This window comes from Heteronotia binoei, chromosome 7, assembly GCF_032191835.1.
Source record: "Heteronotia binoei isolate CCM8104 ecotype False Entrance Well chromosome 7, APGP_CSIRO_Hbin_v1, whole genome shotgun sequence".
NCBI classification, from domain to species: domain Eukaryota; kingdom Metazoa; phylum Chordata; class Lepidosauria; order Squamata; family Gekkonidae; genus Heteronotia; species Heteronotia binoei.
Genome location: NC_083229.1, coordinates 35,576,364 through 35,597,461, shown reverse-complemented (window position 1 = coordinate 35,597,461; position 21,098 = coordinate 35,576,364). Strand labels below are relative to the sequence as shown.

At 41.1% G+C, this 21,098-nt stretch overlaps 1 protein-coding gene across 1 annotated transcript in view; it reads right to left on the bottom strand.

The window, feature by feature from the left end:
* The window catches only part of DPYS (dihydropyrimidinase), a 56,736-nt gene extending 42,461 nt beyond the window's left edge, over window positions 1-14,275 (bottom strand). Inside the window, exon 1 of the mRNA XM_060243341.1 lies at window positions 13,900-14,275. Within this exon, the coding sequence (XP_060099324.1) occupies window positions 13,900-14,148 (249 nt within the window). The 5' untranslated portion in view covers window positions 14,149-14,275. The remainder of the gene's footprint in view (window positions 1-13,899) is intronic.
* Between the last annotated feature and the right edge of the window lie 6,823 nt (window positions 14,276-21,098).

Below are 21,098 nucleotides of genomic sequence, written 5' to 3'. Positions count from 1 at the left end.
CTGCTGCCACACATTAAATTGACATTTTCACTAACCACTAACACCCCAACATCTTTTTCCTAGTCACTCAACCCAGATTTCATCAATATATATATCTAAAATAGCATCAGGGCCTGCTGCTTTACCTAATTTCAGTTGCGAAATTAGTTCTTTAACTTCATCAGAAGGCACAGAGGGCCACTCCGGAAGATTTACCTGAGATAGTTCAAAAGGTCCAGAAGTGTATAAAGTACTTTGGGAGAACATAGAAAAGAAATATTGGTACCAGACATTGGGTGAAATAGCAGACATAGAAGGGGCAACTCTATGGGCACCTGATACAATAGACCAGAATTTTTTAGAGTTAACATTATGGCCTGGAATAGCTCCTCCCATTGAAGTTTAGCATAGTCATTCTTTTTATTTATGATAACCTGAGACAACTGATTTTGAAGATCAAAATACTCTGGTGGCAAGGACAAAGCCCCGGAGTCACGGTCGGTAACATCTATAGGTATTGCACAACAGAGTTTTAACGGCTCTACATTCTTTATCAAACCAGGGCTGCAGAGATTTCATGTTTCTTTCCCTTTTTACATTTTTAGGTCTAGCATTTAAGGAACTAAGATTGTTAGATACTAGGGAATCATAGGCTGTTATTAGCACTGAAGGATTAGTTGCATTAGTTAAAACACTTCTAAGATTCAAAAGGGAATGAGAGTTTAAAAGTAACTGAACTTCTCGTTTTGTCTGATTATTCCAGCAGATTTTTTGTAAGAATGTAGACTCCACCAAGTGTAGAGAGGGATTAAGGGAAAGGTCAGGGGAAAACTCTGCATGGAGGGTCAAAATAAGTGGAAGGTGATCACTGATAATGAGATTACCTATGTAGAAATCTTTTAAATAAGATTCTAGTGAGGAAGGGACAGTAATGTAATCAATTGTGCTGCAACCCTTCTTAGAAATGAATGTAAAATCCCCAGAATGAGAAAACCTTTCCAGGCCATTTAGCCAAACCCTATTGTGTTGGATACAGAATTTGGCAAAGCAAATGCCAAAGTTTGAAGAGCTATCTTTAGCTTGCCTCCTATAGGAAAAAAAAGGTGGTAAGGTAGCATCTAAATTGAGGTTAAGGGCCTTAAAAAAGATTTTTTTTTCATCATTGCCAACTCTTGCATTAAAATCACCTGCTATTATTATTTCAGTGGAGGGAAATTTGGTTTCCAGTTCATTCATAATTATATTCAGACGTTCCCAATGATGTAAAAGGGCCAATTTATCTAGGGCAGAAGGGATATATATATTTACCAAAATCACAGAAAGATTCCCATAAACAAGCTTGATAGTAAGTAAGCAGCCCTTTTACTTTAGAAAGAGACTCCAGGAACAGGGTGAGCCCCTTTTTGGACAGCTATCCCAAGACTGCCTCTCCAAAGCAAGTAACGAAGTCAACAGTAGGTAACAAATTAAAGTCTCTATCTGATGAGTGAGAACAACTTTATAAACTTATCCTCACCCCAAACAAAATCTGTTTAACCATCTGCAACCACAAGGGGAGGTGCCCTTTGTGGAATATATATATCTAAGAGCATTTTTGCCCCAATTAGTGTTACTTTACTTTTTAAATATTGAACCTAATGCTTTTCAGTTCTAGTGGAGTGTATCTTCTACAGGACTGGCTGATTTGAAAACATTTTCCATCATCTAACAAAAAGCAGTCCATTCTCTCAGTACTACTGTCTCCTCCACACCCTGACACTTTTAATCTCCTCCTGCATCAATAGGCCTGCATGTGGAACAGGTAGTATTTCTGAAAACATTAACTTGGAAACTCTAACAGCTTGGCTAGAAACCTGGTATTTTCTTTCAGAACTGTCCAGATCACCATGAGCAGACTCAAGTTTAAGGAATGGGACTCTCGAGGACTTCCAGTTTCGGCGACCCAAGGTGGTGAGCGATCCGGAAAGGCTCCAGAGAATCGCTCACCAATCGGGCAGCAGAGGGGCTCCTCAGTGTTGGGGGGCTCGATTCCTGGATCCACGGAGGGTCCGGGAAGGCTGGCGGCTTGACGGCGTGGAGCAGAAATAACAGTGGCGACTGTTTCCTGAGCCCGCTGTCACTGCAAGCCTCGCTGCCCCAATCACCATTTTAAATGGCATCAGGATTGAACACCGGCTTTCTTTTCTTTCAACTTCAACTTTAAATGCGTGTTTGATCTACTTCTCTTCGGCAAGCGGATTGTAAGTGCCTTTCTACATTTTTATTTACTTTTTAAGTTGGATCACTGCGGTGTTGGGATTCAGAGTGGGCAACTTAAGAGGCAAAGAGAAAAGGCAATCATTAAGGGAGAAGGGTGGGGGGGAGAAATCCCCCGGCTCTCTCTTCCCTGCTTCTGAGGCCTCCCAAAGACTTGCCTAGAATTTGGAGCTTGTGTTTATGACTCTGTGCCTTAAGGATCTTGCTACTTATCAGTAACCCTAGCATGTATACTATCTAACTGGCTTACATGGACCTCATTTGTCTTGCTTCTCCACACAACCTCTCATTTTCTGGTGTGTGTGGAGCTGCGGTGGATACATAAAGAGTTTAAAAGTCTGGCAAGCATACTGGGCTGTATAGCCTTTGATTTAAATCTGTGATTCCAGAGAATGGCTTTAGGAGTTGCTCTGTATCTATCTGAGGACTTAGCTTTGGAATAAAACTTCTCTGGTCTTAAAGATATAAAGATTTGCCATGGCTGTGTTGAAAGGAAGGCACCCATCCCAAATAAAACTTTGTTGGTCTTAATTATATATCCGTGGAGCTATCTGGTGTCTTCAGTGGATTACCAAAATAACTATCTGGTTGATTTTGAAAAGATTAACTGTGAAGTTCTCAAGCCTTTAAGTGGATTATACAAATACTGGAGGCTCTTGGCTATTAGTACCTTTTCCCTGCTTTTTAATGGATTTCGTTGTATTATAAAAAGCTGGCTGGCTGAAGGGGTTCCTTGCATCGCTCTCAAGTTTTCCTTTGGGTTTTGTTTTTGTCCTTTGAGGGGTGGGTGGGTGGGTTGGTGTGTTTTTTGGGCATCCAGCCCTGGATTATAATTGTTGAAATCTCTATATCCCTCTACTTTGGACTACCTGAAGGGACTTTTAAAGAAACAGTGAGGTTGGACCTTTCTAGCTGGAGAATGAATTTTAGTGAATTCTTATTGTGAGTTAGAATGTTTTGTGTTTGAGTCACTGGGAGGTCGGTTTAGCCCAAAAGGTTTTGTTTAACATTAGTGTTGTTTGGGGTTGGTTAAATTGTTGCTTTAAGCTAGAAGGTTCTGTTCCCAAACAAACCACTTTTTTCATAACACTGACATCTCTTGTTGAACTGTGAGTTTGTTGATACAAATAGGACCATTGTGTTCCAAAACAGGTTGCTGAAGTGAAAATATCTGAAGTGGCTTAAGTCTGGGGACCAACTTGCTAAAGGAGATGGACAATAAAGCATCTACTGGGTTTAAGGAACTACAAAGGAAAAGAGAGAACCGAGAAGGTTGACCTTTGACCCCTTCACCTAGCTTGGCATCTGGCCCTGGAAAGTTCACACCTGCAGCTTTGCAAGGGGAAATGAAGGAGATGCAACATACCGTTTTAATGGCTATAGCACAACTGACTGGTAAGGTAGACAATATACGGTAGGTGAACAGATCACAGAGATCAAACAAGAACATCAAGAGAATAGAAAGCAAATGGCAGAGACTAATAAAGCTTTGAAGGTCTTATATACACAAGTGTCTGATAACACTCAAAAGGTGGAACAACTGGAAAAATAGCAGAAAGCTTATGAAAGTAGATGTCTTCAATTGGAAATGGACAGAGAAGCTTATATGCTGCGGTTTCAAAATGTATCAGAAGAAAAATCTGAAGATTTACAGAAAATATTAAGCGAAGCTCTTTCAGAAATCTTACAAGTGAGTCCTGATCAAATGGAAGAAGAGTTTGACCAGGTGAGGTGGGTACCTTCAAGTTTCACAAGAAGAAATAAATTACCTAGTGAAATCCATTTGAAGCTGACAAGGAAAGTGACCAGAGACAACATTTTGAAACAAACAAGAGACAAACCAGTGACAATTGCAGGAAACATGGTGAAGATTTTGAGAGAGGTACCATGGCCAATTAGACAAAAGGGGAGAGAATATCAAGACTTGACAAACTTTTTGAGGGAAAGAGAGATACCGTATATGTGGCTGATGCCAGAAGGTCTTCTTTTTACATATGAAGAAAATAGGTACAGGATTAACTCTACCTTTAAAGCCAAGAATTTCTTAGAGAAAATTGTGAAGAAAGAAGGGAAGAAAAAGAAAGAAAATGAAGAGAAGGAAGAGGAAATCTCAGATGAAGAGGACCCAAGTGGAGCAAGGAAATACCCAACAAGACTTCAGACTAAAAAAGATAAAAAAGATAGTGATAAGAAAAATTCATAATGGCTTCAATTGTTTCTATCTATTAATGTAAATGGACTTAACTCTCCTACAACAAGGAGGAAGACCTTTAAATATTTGGCAAAATTGGGAATGGACATAATTTGCTTACAAGAAACTCATATTTTGGCAAAAGAGCAACACTTATTGAGAAATAAGAAACTTGGCAATTTATTCATAGCAACAGACTCAAATAAAAAAAGGGGTTTAGCAATTTATATAAAAGACAAATTTAATCCACAGTTGCAGTATGCTTCAGAAGACAGAAGAATCTTATTAGTAGAAATCATTGTTGATGGGAAAAATTTTTTACTGGCAAACATTTATGCACCGAATGAACAATGAAAAGAATGGTAAGTCCTCAGGACCAGATGGTTTGCCTGCAGAGTTCTATAAAGCTTTCAAAGATTGTCTGTTACCATTTAAATCTCTTATTGAAAGATCCAAATTGAAGCCCAAATCCCAGCTTTGTGGCAAGAAGCCGCAATATCTTTAATTCCTAAAGAAGGTACAGACTTGAAAGATATAAAGAATTTTCGACCAATCTCTCTCTTAAATGTGGATTACAAAATTTTTGCCTCAATACTTGCACAACGTCTAAAGAAAGTATTATTGAGCATGATTCATCAAGATCAGGCAGGATTTCTTCCCAGAAGATATCTGAAAGATAATGTCAGAACAATATGCAATATAATGGAATATTATGAGAACCATCCAGAGAAGGAATTAGCATTAATTTGTTTGGATGTAGAGAAGGCCTTCGATAATGTTCATTGGCAATTTCTGTTACAACAATTGAAGGATATAGAGTGTGGTGAGAACTTCTTGAGATCAATACAATCAATATATTCTTCACAAAGGGCAAAGGTGCTGGTGAATGGCGAATTATCTGAAGCAATTGCTATTCAAAAGGGTACAAGACAAGGCTGTCCACTGTCACCATTTTTGTTTATTTTGTGTTTAGTTTTGCTTATTTTGTGTTATAATCAAATAAGAAAAGCTTCAAGTATTAAGGGAACGGCTAGATTGCTGTTGGGGCTCCCAAAGTGGGGGCACATACGGCCGGGGCTGCGCGAACTGCACTGGCTGCCAGTTGTATACCGGATTCACTACAAAGTGCTGGTTATTACCTATAAAGCCCTATATGGCCGAGGACCTGCCTACCTTAGGGACCGTCTCTCCCCATATGAACCCCAGAGAGCACTGAGGTCAGCTGGGAAAAACCTGCTGACTATTCCTGGGCCAAAAGAGGTGAAGCTACAAAGCACCCGCGACCGGGCTTTCTCTACTATGGCTCCACGCCTATGGAACCAACTTCCAGAGGAAATGCGGGCCCTGCGGGATCTTGAACAGTTCCGCAGGGCCTGCAAGACTATCCTCTTTCGATTGGCCTTCACCGACCAAGAGGGAAACTGCTAAGGAATTCGCCTTTGTAAATAGCACCAGCATATTTTTATCAATTTTAGAATTTTAATAGATTTTAATTAAATTGTTAATGTAGTCTTTGTGTAATCATTTTGTATAACTAATGTATGGAATTGTGTTGTTAGCCGCCCTGAGCCTGCTTCGGCGGGGAGGGCGGGATATAAATAAAAATTGTTGTTGTTGTTGTTGTTGAATGATACAAACTGAGGGCCTTTGCAGATTACTTGGTTTTTATACTAGAACAGCCAATAGACTCTATTAAACATTTGCTGAACAAAATTAATCAATTTGGCCATTGGGCTGGATTGAAGATAAACTATCACAAAACAAAATTTTTAACTAAGAATATCATGAGAGAACAATCCCAACTACTTCAACAAAAGTCATGATTCTCTTATGAGAAAAGAGTTAAGTATCTGGGCATTCATATTACAAATAAATGCAGCAATTTAAAGGTCGACAATTATGATAAACTGCTTAAAGAGATTTAAAAAGACCTTGAGAAATGGCAAGATTTGAATTTATCCTTAATGGGAAGAATAGCTTCAGTAAAAATAAACATTTTGACAAGATTGCTATTTCTCTTCCAAACTATACCAGTGCTTTTAACTAATGCATTCTTTCAGGAATTGAACAAAATGGTCTCTGAATTCATTTGGCGAAAGAAAAAACCAAGAATAAATCTGAAGACATTACAGGACTCTAAAACAAGAGCGGGCTTGGGTCTACCTGACTGGCAATTATATTACAGAGCTTCGGTGCTGACCTGGGTAAGATACTAGGTTCTTTTGAATGATAAAAGACAGTTGATGTTAGAGGGCCATGATCTTACTTTGAGTTGGCATGCATATTTATGGTACCAAAGATTAGGACATTCATATTTCAAGAAGCATTGGTTCAGGAAATCCCTGTACCATATGTGAATTCCTGAAAAAAGATAACCAATTAAAAACCAAGGAAGAACTGGAAAACATGGATATTAACATGAGTTGGTGGTTGAGAACACAAGTAGAGTCCAGGTATGCTAAAAATAAAATAGCAGATTTTAAAAATAAGATAATAGATTTTAATAGGGAGCAATACCCATTTGATAAAATTTTCCTGGGGCCTCAAGAAAAGCTAATTTCCACGTTATATTCATATTTATTACAGATGAAGATGCAAGACGAGACTGTAAAAGAATGCATGGTTCAATGGGCCAAGAACGTGGGTCGTAATATCATGTTAGAGGAATGGGAGAAGTTATAGAAACGTAATATCAAATTAACTAAGTCAGTAGCTTTTAAAGAAAATTTGTATAAGATGTTTTATAGATGGTATGTAACCCTGCAAAAACTCTAAAATGTATTCTAATATGTCAAATAAGTGCTGGAAATGTACTAAGCATATTGGGTCCTTTTATCATATGTGATGGTCTTGTGAGGTGGTGAAAGACTGTTGGAAGATGGTGCATGAGTTACTACAGAAAATCCTGAAGACTCAGATTTAATTTAAACCAGAATTATTTTTATTGAACATATATCCTGATGACTATACGAAACAGATGAGACATTTATTGGCGCATATTAATACAGCAGCTAGAATTCTTTTGGCAATGGAAACTCCAAGAAATGGAAACTCCAAGAAATTCCCACGAGATCGGACTTGACGGAGAAAATACTGGAAATGGCCTATTTATCCCAGTTGGACTATTTATCCCAGTTGCCGGAAAATCTAAGGAAGAAGCAAGAAAACTTTGGGTGAAGCTATATGTGTGGTTAGATACTTAAAATTCTCTGGTGTGAACTTTTGCCCCCTTCTCCTGTAATCTATAGTATAATGGCATATATATTCGAAATCTAAAGCTAAGTGGATAAATTAGCCATAGGCTTACAATCGTTAAAATATTTTACTAAGAGTATGTTGATATAGTGTAAAGTGATAACAATACTTGATAAAGTGTGAATTTAAGGAAGTATTTCTATATAGGCTAAACTATATTATAGATGATTATATGTATTTTTCTATTTCCCCTTTCCCTTGTTCCTTTTATTCTTTGGAAAAGTAATTAAAAAAATGTAAAGTTAGGAATGGGACTCTCCTGCTTCTTCTCTCATGATGTAGCATACTGAGCCTCCTAAATGTCTACTCTTGGAGCAGGTCGAGTAACAACCCCCAACAGTGTGTGTGTGTTTATGCATAGGAAGGCAAAGTAGGCTTGTCAACCTCCAGGTGGTGGCTGGAGAACTCTTACAATTACAACTGATCTCCAGGTGGCAGTGGTCAGTTCACCTGGAAGAAATAGGGTGGGCTTTATGGCATTATACTCTGTGACAGCCTCCTATTGGGATATTTGGTTACCATATTGAGTTTTGTCCTATCATAGAAGCATGATACTGAGTAAAAAAATCTCCCAAGAATTATATTGTAAATAAGGTAAGCTTACATTTATTCAGGTAAATCCAGTTCATATTCAGGTTGCAGTCAAAAGTAGAGAAAGAGAAGCCTAATCTAAAGAGTACTTTACTTGTCACAAACACCCAGCTTGTCCGGCATCATGTGTGGGGGAGTATGAGGGCACTGTATCTACAGGAGAGACCTGTAGGGTCATGTGTCTCCATGGAAGGCCATGTATAGAGAGTAAGAGCTCAAAGGCAGTGGGTGTCTTATTGCATCAGCTGCTAAGGTACCTTCTCTGCTGTAGTATGAATTTTATTCTACTTCTGTTTTAGGCTCTCAGTATATATAACATGTGTCCAACTGAGCCGCCATTAATAACTTATCATATTCTAAGCCGTATTGTTCACATTGATTTGGTTTTTTAACTGTTGTTTTATACTGTTTTTTAGAATGTTGTTATCCATCCTGAGCCCATTTTTGGGAACAGGCGGAATATAAATTATCAAAGATTTCAGGTTTTCACGGCTGGTAACATCATTAGGGTTTGTAGAATCTTTTGGGCTCAAGTGCCGTGTTCTACTGGAGAAAGTTTTCCTTCCAGACGTTTGGTTCTCAGCTGCGGAGAACATCCTCAGTGGTGTTGCAGCCAGAGCAGGCGCTCTGACCTTCTTGGCTGCTGTGCATTGAGTGGGGCCAGGGCTGCTGGAGAGCTGCTATTTCTAGGCTGGAGGGGGTGTGATGAAAGGGCAATTGGTTTGTGGATGTGCCCATTGTTTGGTGGGGCTTCCTGGAAGGGTAGTGATAAGGAAACTGGCCGTTGAATGTGACCATTGTTCTGTGTTAATTGCTGGGAGGGTTGGAAGGGGTGTGAAGATAAGGAATATAAATTGCCTAAATAAATAAAAATAAATAAAGTGAGAGGAGGTGTCAGAGGGCAAGCTCCCAGGTAAAGACAAAGAGAGGCATTTCATACAAAGAGACGTCCCATTCAAAGAGATAACATCCAAAGAGATAACGTGGAAAATGATGTAGTGCCTCTCAAAGTCCAGGCATGCTGAGTTTGCAATTGTCTGCCTCTGCATAGCAACCCTGGACTTTGCTAATAGTCTTTCATACAAGTGCTAGCCAGGGCTGACCCTGCTTAGCTCCCAAGACCTGATGAGATGGGGTGAGCCAGAGCCATACAGGCCAGGGCAACAAATGATGAGCAGCAATTAAAGTCTGGAGTCACTGTCAGGGGGACATGCAACACAGAATGAAGGTGCTCACATTTAAGGTAAAATAAAATTGTAGTCCAGTCGCACCTTAAAGAATAACTAAAATTTATTCCAGTATAAGCTTCCATGAGCTCACTTAATAGGACATATTCCAGGCAAACCACATACATATAGTTAAGGGTTGTTTTTTTAAAGTAAGGTTTGTTGCAGACACAAAACATACTGGCCAAGAGAGCAACAGAGCTTCTTAAATGCTGTGGTGCTGCAAATAGCCAATTTCAGCTTCACACACTGGGAACAATTTCTCCCAGGGGATCATACAAGCAGGTTGTGGACCTTGGTATTAAAGGACTGTAAAACCCAAAACTTTAAAAAATATTTTCTTTATGATGTTTGTGGGCTGCCTTCCTGCCTAAACTGGAATAAACGTGATGCAAGAAGTCATGTCAAAAACATGGATTTCAAATGCAAACTTAAAAAAACAATATGATCATTCGGATATCAAGACAAGCAGGGTTTTATCAATGGCAGAGTGAAGACATCTTGTTGCTATGCTTGGTCCTTCCCTTCTCTCCCTCCTTTCATGCACAGAGTGTGTTTGAAGGCCAGGTCTCAGAATCATTGAACCAAGTTGTGATGGAATGCATTTTCTTCTGGGAGGTTGGCAAGCAACAGACATCCATTTGGCATTTTAAAAGGCTTTCTCCCCCCCCCCCCACTCTTTCTGGGAGGGAGGAAGTTTATCAATGGCATTCCACTCTCACCTTCATAAAAAAGCTAACAGGTTCAGACAAAAAGGGATGGTTAAACCTCCTCCTTTTCCAGACATTGAACAGAGGGGTGTGTGTGTCAAATTCTAAAGAGGTGGAGAAGGTAGATTCCTGAAGACATACAGGAAGTGCATCTTTGACCTGCTCAGTGGGAGGACACAAGGATTTTATGAAACTTCTTTGCCTCAGGAAGTAGCTCCCTTTCCTAGGGATGTTCAGGCAATGAGAGGACACAGGACACTTAGCCCCTGAGGCAGCACCCATACTGACCATGTGCTTGACTGGGAGCAAGCTTCAAGATAATAGCAACTCTGTAGAAAACTAGAATAGCTAAGCTAAAAAACCTGTCCTAGATTTTACCATCAGCTAAGGCATGTATACAGAAGGGACAAGGCAAGGTTGCCAGGTCTTACTCAGGAAATATCTGGAGACTTTGGGGGTGGAGCCAGGAGCAAGGTTGTGACAAGCATTATTGAACTCCAAAGGGAGTGCTGGCCATCACATTTAAAGGAACCACATTATTTTTAAACACCTTCCCTTCTTTGGAAATAATGGAGGATGGGGGCACCTTCTTGATGCTGGGCGTAGTTCTCTGTAGCACATAGACCTCCACCATTCAGACATTTTAAAAGAGACTCCAGTGGAGTTGACAAGCAGCTATTCCTCCAAAGGAGCCCAAGACATTAAGCTGTCCCCATAGCAGCCAGGCACTGGGCAGCAGGAGACACAGAGGCAAAGCCTCAGAACTGAGAAGGGGAGCTGGGAATCCTGTCTTTCCCAGTGAGAAATTCCTTTAAAAGGTCAGGTGATGGTGATGGTGTGTTACCCTAGGGAGAAAGAAAAACCCCTCCAGGGATCTGGGAATCCCCAGGAGGGCAGGGCACAATCAAGGCCTGCAGGTCAGAGAAGGCACATTCTGCCACACAAGCTCCAAAAGCAACATGACATGTGAATGCAGATACCTGGGAGAAATGGAGTTTTTCTCCACTGACACACAACTCATGATTCTGAGCATCAAGTTAGGCATCACTGTAATAGCCCTCACATGCAACAGGAGTAGCACTGCACTCCAAGATAGAAACAGTCAGCAAGACAGATTTATCTTTGTTCCTCGGTAGGAGTCTTCTTTAGACTGAGTTCCTGTAAAGGAGAACTGTGAGGGTTGGTTCCTTCTGTCAGAATAAGGTTGTTGGTTGCATCAACCATCTGGAGCCCAGCAGGCAATCCTGGTTTCAGTAAGTGTTGATAACCTCCAGGTGGTGGCTGGAGATCTCCCAGGATTACAATTTATTTACAGACAACAGAGATCAGTTCTACTGGAGACAATGACCATTTTGGAAGGGGAATTCTTTGGCATTCTACCCCAAACCCTGCCCTCCTCAGACTCCAGCTACCAAATCTCCAGATATTTCCCAACCTGGAACTGGGAACCCTGTTTCAGCTCCAGCTCTACTGTTCACACAACCCCATTCTCAGTGTACACATAAGCTGCTTGTGAATTGCCACCATCATTCACAATTCTTCCTCCTTTGATCATAATCCTCTGCGTGGCTGGCTGCTTTCTCCCCTCCCTGCCTGAAAGTTTGCAGAAACTCTTTCTAGAAAAGAGACCTCTGGGCAAAGTCAGTCACAGTACTTTTAAACTTGGCTTGCATTTTAACATATTGTGTTTGAATATTGTGGTTGTTGGCTGCAAGCTGCCTCAAAGCAGGCCTCTGAAGAAGAGGCATAAGAATATTCTCAATAAATAAAGTTCCCTTTGCTGGCCCCAGACTGTACAGGGAGACGTCTATAACTTTACCCTGTTTTGTTTTTTTGGCACTGTGTGCAGGTTGCAAATTAAGGCTGAATCCTCAGAGGAGTGGGAGGAGAAACTCAACCCTTTACCCAAATATCTCCCCCCTCCTCAGAATGTTCTCTCATCCCACTAGGATATGTCTTGCAACAGCAATGGTTGGGAAACTATTTGCTCTAATTGGACTTGAGAATAGTGGGGGGAAAGCTTTTTATTTAAAAAACAACTTCTCAGCATTACAAGTTTCTTTCTGCCAATCATGTTACTCTAAACTGCCCTTCCCAAACAATCCAGTTTTTGTTGTTGCAGGAGTTCTTAGTTATGAAAAACTTAGGTCCACTCCTGTGTGGGCTTTCAGCTGGCCCACAATTCTGTTGTACTGAGATGAACAAAGCGAATAAACAGTCAAGATTGGGGTACAGATCACACCTGTCTGTTTGTAAAAATGACCTTGCAAATGTAAAGTCAAGGAAAATCAGTCAAAATCAGGGTTAATCTCCCTTATTTAGTTCATTTTCACCTCACTTCCCTCCCTGCTGGGGATTCAAAGTGGCTTACAACATCCTCCATGTCTCCATTTTATCCTACTCTGCCTTAGATAATTTCCATCTATTGTCACTAAAATTGCATTATCTTCAGGAAGTCCTCTTGATCCTTATGACCAGAGGTGACCAAACTTGCTTAAGGTAAGAACCACGTAGAATAAACGTCAGATGTTTGAGAGCAGGAAGGGAGGCAAATAAATAGGGGAGAGGTGGAAGGAAAGCCGCTATAAATGCATTCTCCAAATTGCCAGCTGACTTGGCTTAGAGAAGTGATTCGAGAAGAGCCTTCTCCAAGCTGGCTAAAGGGGGTGGGGGCTTTGAGAGCCACATCATGTGTGTGAAAGAGCCACATGTGGCTCCCAAGCTGCAGTTTGGCCACCCCTGACCTATACGATATATCAGAATGCAGGATAGTACAGTTTTGTTTTGGTTATATAATCTGTAAAGGTAGAAAAAGGAGGTGGGTCACCACCGTCCATTAAAAACTTTTACAATTTGCATTTGAATCCTCTGAAGGATGCGGCAAACAGCAAACACTTATTTGTTTTACTTTATTTATATTCTGCATTTCCCCTGCAATGGGGACCCAAAGGGACTTGTGTTATTTGCCTTTTCTCTGGTTTATCTTCACAACAACCCTGTGAAGCAGGTTAGGCTGAGAGGGAGTGTGACTGGCCCAAGGTTAGCCAGATGGCTTCTGTGGCATAAATCTCCCACATCCCAGTCCAACACTTTAACCACTACACCACATTGGCTCTCTATTGCATCTTCATTTATTGTATCTTACCCATAAAGCTCATTAAGTGGACTTGGACAACTGGAGGTTTGAATCCAAGTTTATTAATATCATACCAACTTTTGCCCTGTCAATTTAAGATAGGGTTTGACTACAGAATTTAGCTATGGCAGGACGCCAACAGTCTCACTCATTTTGATGTGCAAAGGAAGACCCATAAATTTGGTCCTTTGAAGAAGAATCTCCTTGCATTTAACTGTCTCCAACCCCCAGCCGCAATGCCTTGGGTCCCGCCCCCCCCCCCCCCCTTTCACTTGATGAACAGATCCTTAAACTGTTAGGTTTCCAGAATCAACGCCAGGAAAATATTAAGAAGTGGCAGGTTCCAGGGTTAAAAAATGCAAATTGCTGGTGGGAAGGCCCTGCTGTGAGTCGCCCTGAGCCTGCTTTGGCGGGGAGGACGGCATACAAACCAAATCAATCAATGAAATAAATGATCCATTTCTGCCTTCAGTAGGATGTGGACAGCAACCCAAAGCAAAACGTCTTCTCCACTGGAGCAGGGGGGAAAGGAAACAGCCACCAAGGCAGATTTACCTTTGTTCCTTGATAGAAGTCGTCTTTAGAGTGGGTTCCCATGAAGGGGAACTGAAAGTGAGTGTGGGGGTCGATTCCTCCCGGCAGAACAAGCTTATCAGTCGCATCAACCACCTGGAGCCCAGCGGGCGATCCTGGTTTCAGCTCCGGCCCCACTGCCTGCACGACCCCATTCTCGATGTACACATCAGCCACTTGCGAGTGGTCGGCATTCACAACTCTCCCGCCTTTGATCAGAAGTCTCTGCATGGCTGGCTGCTTTTCTCCCTTCCGTCCCTACCTGGAAGTTTGTGCAAACTTTTCCTACAAAGGCAGCCTCAGCGCCAGTCCGCAGCAGCTCTTTTGACGTTCCCTTAGGCAGGCCCCAGGATTTCATAGGGAGCCTTGCGCAACTTGATCCTCACGTGTTTTTCTGGCAGTATCTGGAGCTTGCGAGTTTAGGCTGGGGCAGTGGAGAGGGGTCGACCCAGGCCTTTCTACAAAGACCATCCCACCCCACCTCCCGCCCTGTTTTTCATAGCACTGGAATTATTGCTCCAACATAGGATTGTGGTGGGCGAGAAACAGTCCAAAAACAAACTTTACAACAGATTTCTTCTACATATCAAATTACTTCCTCTCAGTCATATTCCTTTTGTTGTTACAGGAATAAGCAGCATTCTTCAAAACAAGCCATTCATTTCTCTCAACATTTCTGGTGCTAACTGCACAGTTGTCTGTTCATACATGGTTATGGACTTAATATTCAAAAGGCACAAGTATTAGGAGAATACTTTCATGGTAAAGCAAAAAGTATTAAATCCCCCCCCCCCCCCTTCCCCTGGTAAAAATGCATTGAACAAGAGCCATTCCCATGGTGATGTGTCTAGCTTGGCAAACTCAAGATACATCCACAGGCCCTCCAATGGAGGGGCTTCAGTGGGGCCTGGGGTGGGGCAGGCCCATCCTTTCAACCCCCCTCTTCCAACTGTATGGCCCCTACACTGGAGGGTCCCTGATCTTTCCCTTTTGCCCACTGCCACTCTGAACAAACTGTAGCACTGCAGTTTGTCTTTTAACTTCCTTTCCCTTCCCTAACACAGCATGAAGACCAAAGGGGGCGGGGAGAATCTTCCTGCAGATCAAAGGGGGGGGGAGAGAGAGAATCCATGAACTGTCACTAAATTTGCTTAAATTGGAACAGAACTAAGCCGCCCGAGGCAGGTGCACCTGGCTCCCTTATTGATCATCAGGAGGCAGCGAGAGTTTTTATTTAGGATTGCATTTTGATTTAGCTTTTACTGGCAGTCCTAATTGAAGGCTTTAAATTGTGACTTTTTATGGGTTTTGTTTCCAGCCGGTAGTTTTTCACCCTTAATTTAAACCCATTATTGTGAGTCCGATCTTTTGCTGCCAACAGGAACAGAGCTCCCTGCCCTACCCTATGTGACAGCCTTTTAAATACTTTCAGTCATGCAGTGTTGAAATAGCTGCCAAAACAACATCTTTAGAGATCTGCAACAGCCAGTCAGAAGATCTGTATGGCAAAAGCCCCCTCTGACCCCCCACACTTTCTAAAATCACTTGGTAGGTGCCAGGAAAGCTGTTGGAGAGCACAAGCACCCACAAGCACCATGCTGGGGAATCCTGCTGTAATGGTTTTGAATGGGGGCTACTTCTGAAAAGACTTTGAATTGCTCCTAAGGTTGGGATTAATTTACTAGAGAAGGCAGCTATAAGTGTATCTCAAAGCTAAAGAATAAAATCTTCCACATGAAAAATGAGGGTTTCTGCACAAATGGCATCTTAAATTTGTGCAGTGAGGTTTTGCATGGGTAATAAAACTATGCTCTCATATCCAAGAGTCTCAAAGAAAAGGGAAGAGGAATCCTCACAGAAAGAACACACCAAAGAGATACAAAAGAACAGAGGGAAGGGGACACTTCCCCTCAAGGCACGTGACAATTTGGGTGTGACAATGATGCTATGTGTGCTCTAAGGGGAGGGGCACCCCCTTTGATTACCTAAGAGCTAGAAGACCGAAGGTGGGCAGCAAACAATCACCATTTGCATTGTAAGAACCTAAGACAATCCCTGCTGAATCTGACCAGTGGTCCATTTCATCCAGCATCCTTTTTTACACTGTGGCCAGAAGCCAAGGCCTTCCCCAGGTGCTGCCTCCTAACACTAAGTTTTCTTCACGCTCACCAGTTTTAATAATCCCCTCAATTTGGTTCATGAAAGTGAAATGCTTAACAATTTTACTAGCTTTGGAGGTGGGGGAGAGAGACCAACCATATCTTCTGGATATCCTACTATTTCTTGTACTTCTTGGTACATTAGGTCGAGCACACCCTCAGGTGCTAGTCCACCCTATCTAGTGTATAAGCTGCCGCTCAGCCCTATCTTTTAGTTTCCAGCCTCTGATCCCTACTGACAGAACCTGGCCTTTTTGGACCTTTCCTAACCACCTTGGTAGTTTTCATGTTATCCATGTTTTAGTCAAGAGACCCTCTATGGTGGCAATTGCTACTTTCCTTTCTTTCTTAGCAAAGAAAAGACTGTATCCCACATCTTTGACATTTACTTTGGAATGAGCTAGAGCACAACAAAAGCCTCCAGCTTTCTTTTTCTTTAGCTCTGAATAAAAAACACTTTTGCTCTGGACCAACTCAGTAAAAGGTCTTCAGTAGGGATGCTGTGAACTTCATGGAGAACATATTCAGTAGACAAATATTCCATATGCAACAACTGTATTCATTCTTTGGACTTGTCACCTACATTAAATAGCTTTTTAGATGTACAACAGCTGCTGTTGTTGACCATCATATCCCTTCCTGCGGGGGCGGGGCGCTTTTGCACCTTTGCAATAGGAAAAAAAAACCCAATTCTGTAGCAGGGGTTTAGATGACTGGGTCAGGTAATTAAATTGCAAGTGTACTGAGGAGCTATACTTTCCATAAAATGATGCAAACATAAGCATGCACACTACAGCCTCAACAACATGGACAACACACAAGCACCAATCAGTAAGGCTGCTTAAAATGCAGTATTTATAACCACTGGCTGGTTGATTGGGGTGCTGACTGATATAGAGCAACAGCAGGCGGGGGGAGGAAACTAGAAATCTCGCTCATCTGTATGAAACTGAATGTGTGCACTGTTGGTGACGGCGGTGCACTGTTCTATTTATGTGAAAAATAACCAAATGAACAGGCTTAAACTGTTCATGAACAGCCCACCTGTGTGTGCTAGAATAGAATACAATCCGAGAGCGGTCACTATAATGGATAACACAACAAAAAATGCAAGCTAGTGACCAATTTACTAAGAAGTATATAGAAATCAGTTCAAATATTCAAAACATGTATATTCAAGTCCCAAAGTAGTGTGGTGACAAGCCAATCGATTAAGTACTTGTTTCTTTCCAGTCTTCATCAGACCTGGGACCACTAACAAAAGAAAATATACAAAAATATCAGAAGGACATTCAGACACCACCAACCCTCTTCCAGTGAAAAAATATATATCATACTTACATATTAATTCAATTATATAGATTCCTTACACAATTAAAAAAAAGGCTCTGCGTCCCTCTTTTTTGAAAATTGTGTAAAGAATCTATATAATTGAATCAATATGTAAGTATGATATATTTTTTTCACTGGAAGAGGGTTGGTGGTGTCTGAATGTCCTTCTGATATTTTTGTATAATATTTTCTTTTGTTAGTGGTCCCAGGTCTGATGAAGACTGGAAAAAAACAATTGATTGGCTTGTCACCACACTACTTTGGGACTTGAATATACATGTTTTGGACATTTGGACTGATTTCTATATACTTCTTAGTAAATTGGTCACTAGCTTGTATTTTTTGTGTTCACCTGTGTGTGCTGCCTGCTTCTGATGGACAAACAGAATGGAAGATGAACTGGCAGACAGATGTCCAAGCTAGTTTTCTGCGCTTCACAGCTGATCAATAATTATAGCACACGTTCCTTCCCTTTACTAGCAAATGAACTTACATTGTCACATCTGATATATACAGACATTTCAGTCAAGTTTCATGCATCTCTGCCAAAGCTTCGTCAAATTTTCCTGCACTCAAACGCAAAGATGAATAATCAGCCACATTTCAGGAACAAGTGTGGTTCAAGACTCTCATTAAAATCCCAGGCACAATATGAATACATCTGTATTTACAGTGATAACCACAATTGTTTCATAGCTTTTTAGAACATGTGGTGGTAGCAACATCCAAGGCTTTTTTTGTAGAAAAAGCCCAGCATGAACTCATTTGCATATTAGGCCACACCCCAGCACCAAGTCAGCCAGAACTGCGTTCCTGCTCAAAAAAAAAAAAGCCCTGGCAACATCCATCCGTTATGTCCTCCATTTTTAATACTGAACAGTCTCTTCCAAAGTTATACTAGGCACTGCCCTTAAGCACTGTCTTTGTGACAGAGATACCTGTAGTACTCTAGCTCCCAGCAAATTGTTTCACTCAACTTTGTACAAAGGTCTCAGCTGTTGATCCTGTTGCTTCATTCTTTTGCGTTCTTGTCTTTTTCAGGTGTATATATTGAGATCTCTCAATTGACCTAGGAAAGCATTCCTACATTATACTTTCTAGTGGCACCTTACTTGAGTCTGAAATATGCTCCCTGAAGTCTCTTATTCCATCTTTCAGGATAAAGACTTTGTCAGAAATCATCACCTGGACTATAACAGAAAGATTCAGGAATGAACAGTTTGTTAATGTGGTAAAATGGTAGAATCCAAGAACAAAAACACGCCAGTACTTTAAGACCACCCAAAATTACTTCAAATAATGCTTCATTCTGATCAGTGACTATTACCATAGACCCCTTTTGTTTTGGATTTTGCTCTGGAGCTACACTGGTGACTTCAACCTCTTAAAAGTAGGAAGGTTACCCCTTTATTTTGAGATCCACAGAACTGTTTAACAATAGTCATGGATCTGGTTAAATTGTAACTGTGGTATTACTAATGGCCTTCAGCACCTGTAACAGGACAGTGAAACATTAGAGAAAACTGGCGCACAATCCATGCCAAAAGTCAGCTTGCCTGCAACATAAACTTGTATCTTCATATTTAAGGCTTTAATCAGAAGTTTCTTCTCCTGTGAAAACTATCAGTGCTATCTACTATAGTCATGACTAGTTTGTGTTCTGATTTTTGTGTGTAGAGGAGCTTTTGCTCACAGTGAGTTTTCACTTCAGCCAACTTGGGGACTACTAATTTGATCTCAGAATTAAATTCAGTGGTTACAATTCTGCTGCTCTCTTGAACAGAGATGCTTTGCTGCCCTCCTCAATGCTTGCACAGTTCCTCTTCTCACAGCAAACATGATTCAACATAACCTATACAGGGAAAGTTTGCAAAGAGAGTCATCTAGTATGCATACATTCATTCACGCTACCTGTTCAGCAGAACTAGGAAGTCTATGATTCTATGAACTATAATTTGGGGGGAAATAATCCATACATTAATTTAGAATCATAAGATGTGGAAGGGACCTCCAGGATCATCTAGTTCAACCCCCTGCACAATGCAGGAAACTCACAAATGCCTACTCCTAAAATTCACAGGATCTGCATTGCTTTCAGATGGCCATCTTGCCTACTTAAAAACCTCCAAGGAAGGAGAGCCCACCACCTCCTGAGGAAGCCTGTTCCACTGAGGAACTGCTCTGTCAGAAAGTTCTTACTAATGTTGAGCCGGAAACTCTTTTGATGTAATTTCAACCCACTGGTTCCGGTCCTACCTTCTGGGGCAAAGAAAACAATTCTGCACCATCCTCTATACAACAGCCCTTCGAGTACTTGAAGATGGTGATCATATGTCTCAGCTGCTTTCTCTCAAGGCTAAACATGCCCAGCTCCTTGAACCTTTCTTCATAGGACTTGGTCTCCAGCCCCATCACCAACTTCGTCAACCTCCTCTGGACCTGTTCCAGCTTGTCTATATCCTTCTTAAAATGTGGTGCCCAAAATTGAACACAATATTCCAGGTGAGGTCTTACCAAAGCAGAGTAAAGCGATACCATCACTTCACCTGACCTGGACACTATACTTCTGTTGATACAGCCCAAAATTGCCAAATGTGAAAGTTTTTTTTTTTAAAGCAACCCTTAACATAGCAATGCCAGGTGGCAATTCAAATGCAAAATATTGCTGCAAACTGTGTAATGTAGATATGATATAAATGCCCCTATTAAGGGTTATTTCATTTCTTGCTGAGCTAGTAAATGTAGTTTCCTGTAATAAAAAGACTCACATATGGCAGCTGAACCTGTTGGAGGTAATGCTGTTATCCTAAAAGGCCACCTACTTCCTTCCCACCCTGCACCAAATCCAATTGGAACCCCAGCACCAAATTTTCCTTCCCAATTGGCTCCATGACTTAAGAGCTATAGGCAGGGCTTTTTTTGTAGCAGGAACTCCTTTGCATATTAGGCCACACAGTCCTGATGTAGCCAAGCCTCCTGGAGCTTACAGCAGGCCCTGTACGCTCTTGGAGGACTGGCTACATCAGGGTATGTGGCCTAATATGTAAAGGAGTTCCTGCTACAAAAAGGCCCTGGCTATAGGTAACTAAGTGAAAAGTTGAAACCTATGCTACCTGATTTGTCCTTTTATTTGTCCAGATACTGAACATCTTTGAAGTAGTTTAGATCCAGTCTAACTCCACAGGAAGATGCATAATGGTCTGTCAACATGCGCCAGACTAAGAAAAATAGTATCCATCTGAGTGCAAGAGTGAATGGAGTGCTTCCTATTTTAATCCAGAAAGAATGATACAAGTGTCACATGTATCAAGAAGTTGGTAAATACTAAATTACCAAACACTCCCAAGTTTTGCACAGCCTGTTAATAGTTACATGCTGGTGTGGGACATGTGACTATTTAGCTCACCAGGCCATACTCGCATTTTACAAATACAAAGTATGTAGAAAATTATACAGCCTACTGCACTCTCATATTTCTATAACAGTGATGAAATAGATAATCTCCAAACAGTGAAACACACCTATTATTCCACAGTTGTAAAATTGTAAATTGTGTCACACATGTTCTCAATGGTCTATGATCAAAGTTATCACCTTAAATTTGATTTATACCATGTTTTCTACTTATGTTTAAAAATTCTCAATACATTTTTAATTTGATACATCTTAAAACATTGTCAATGTTCCCGA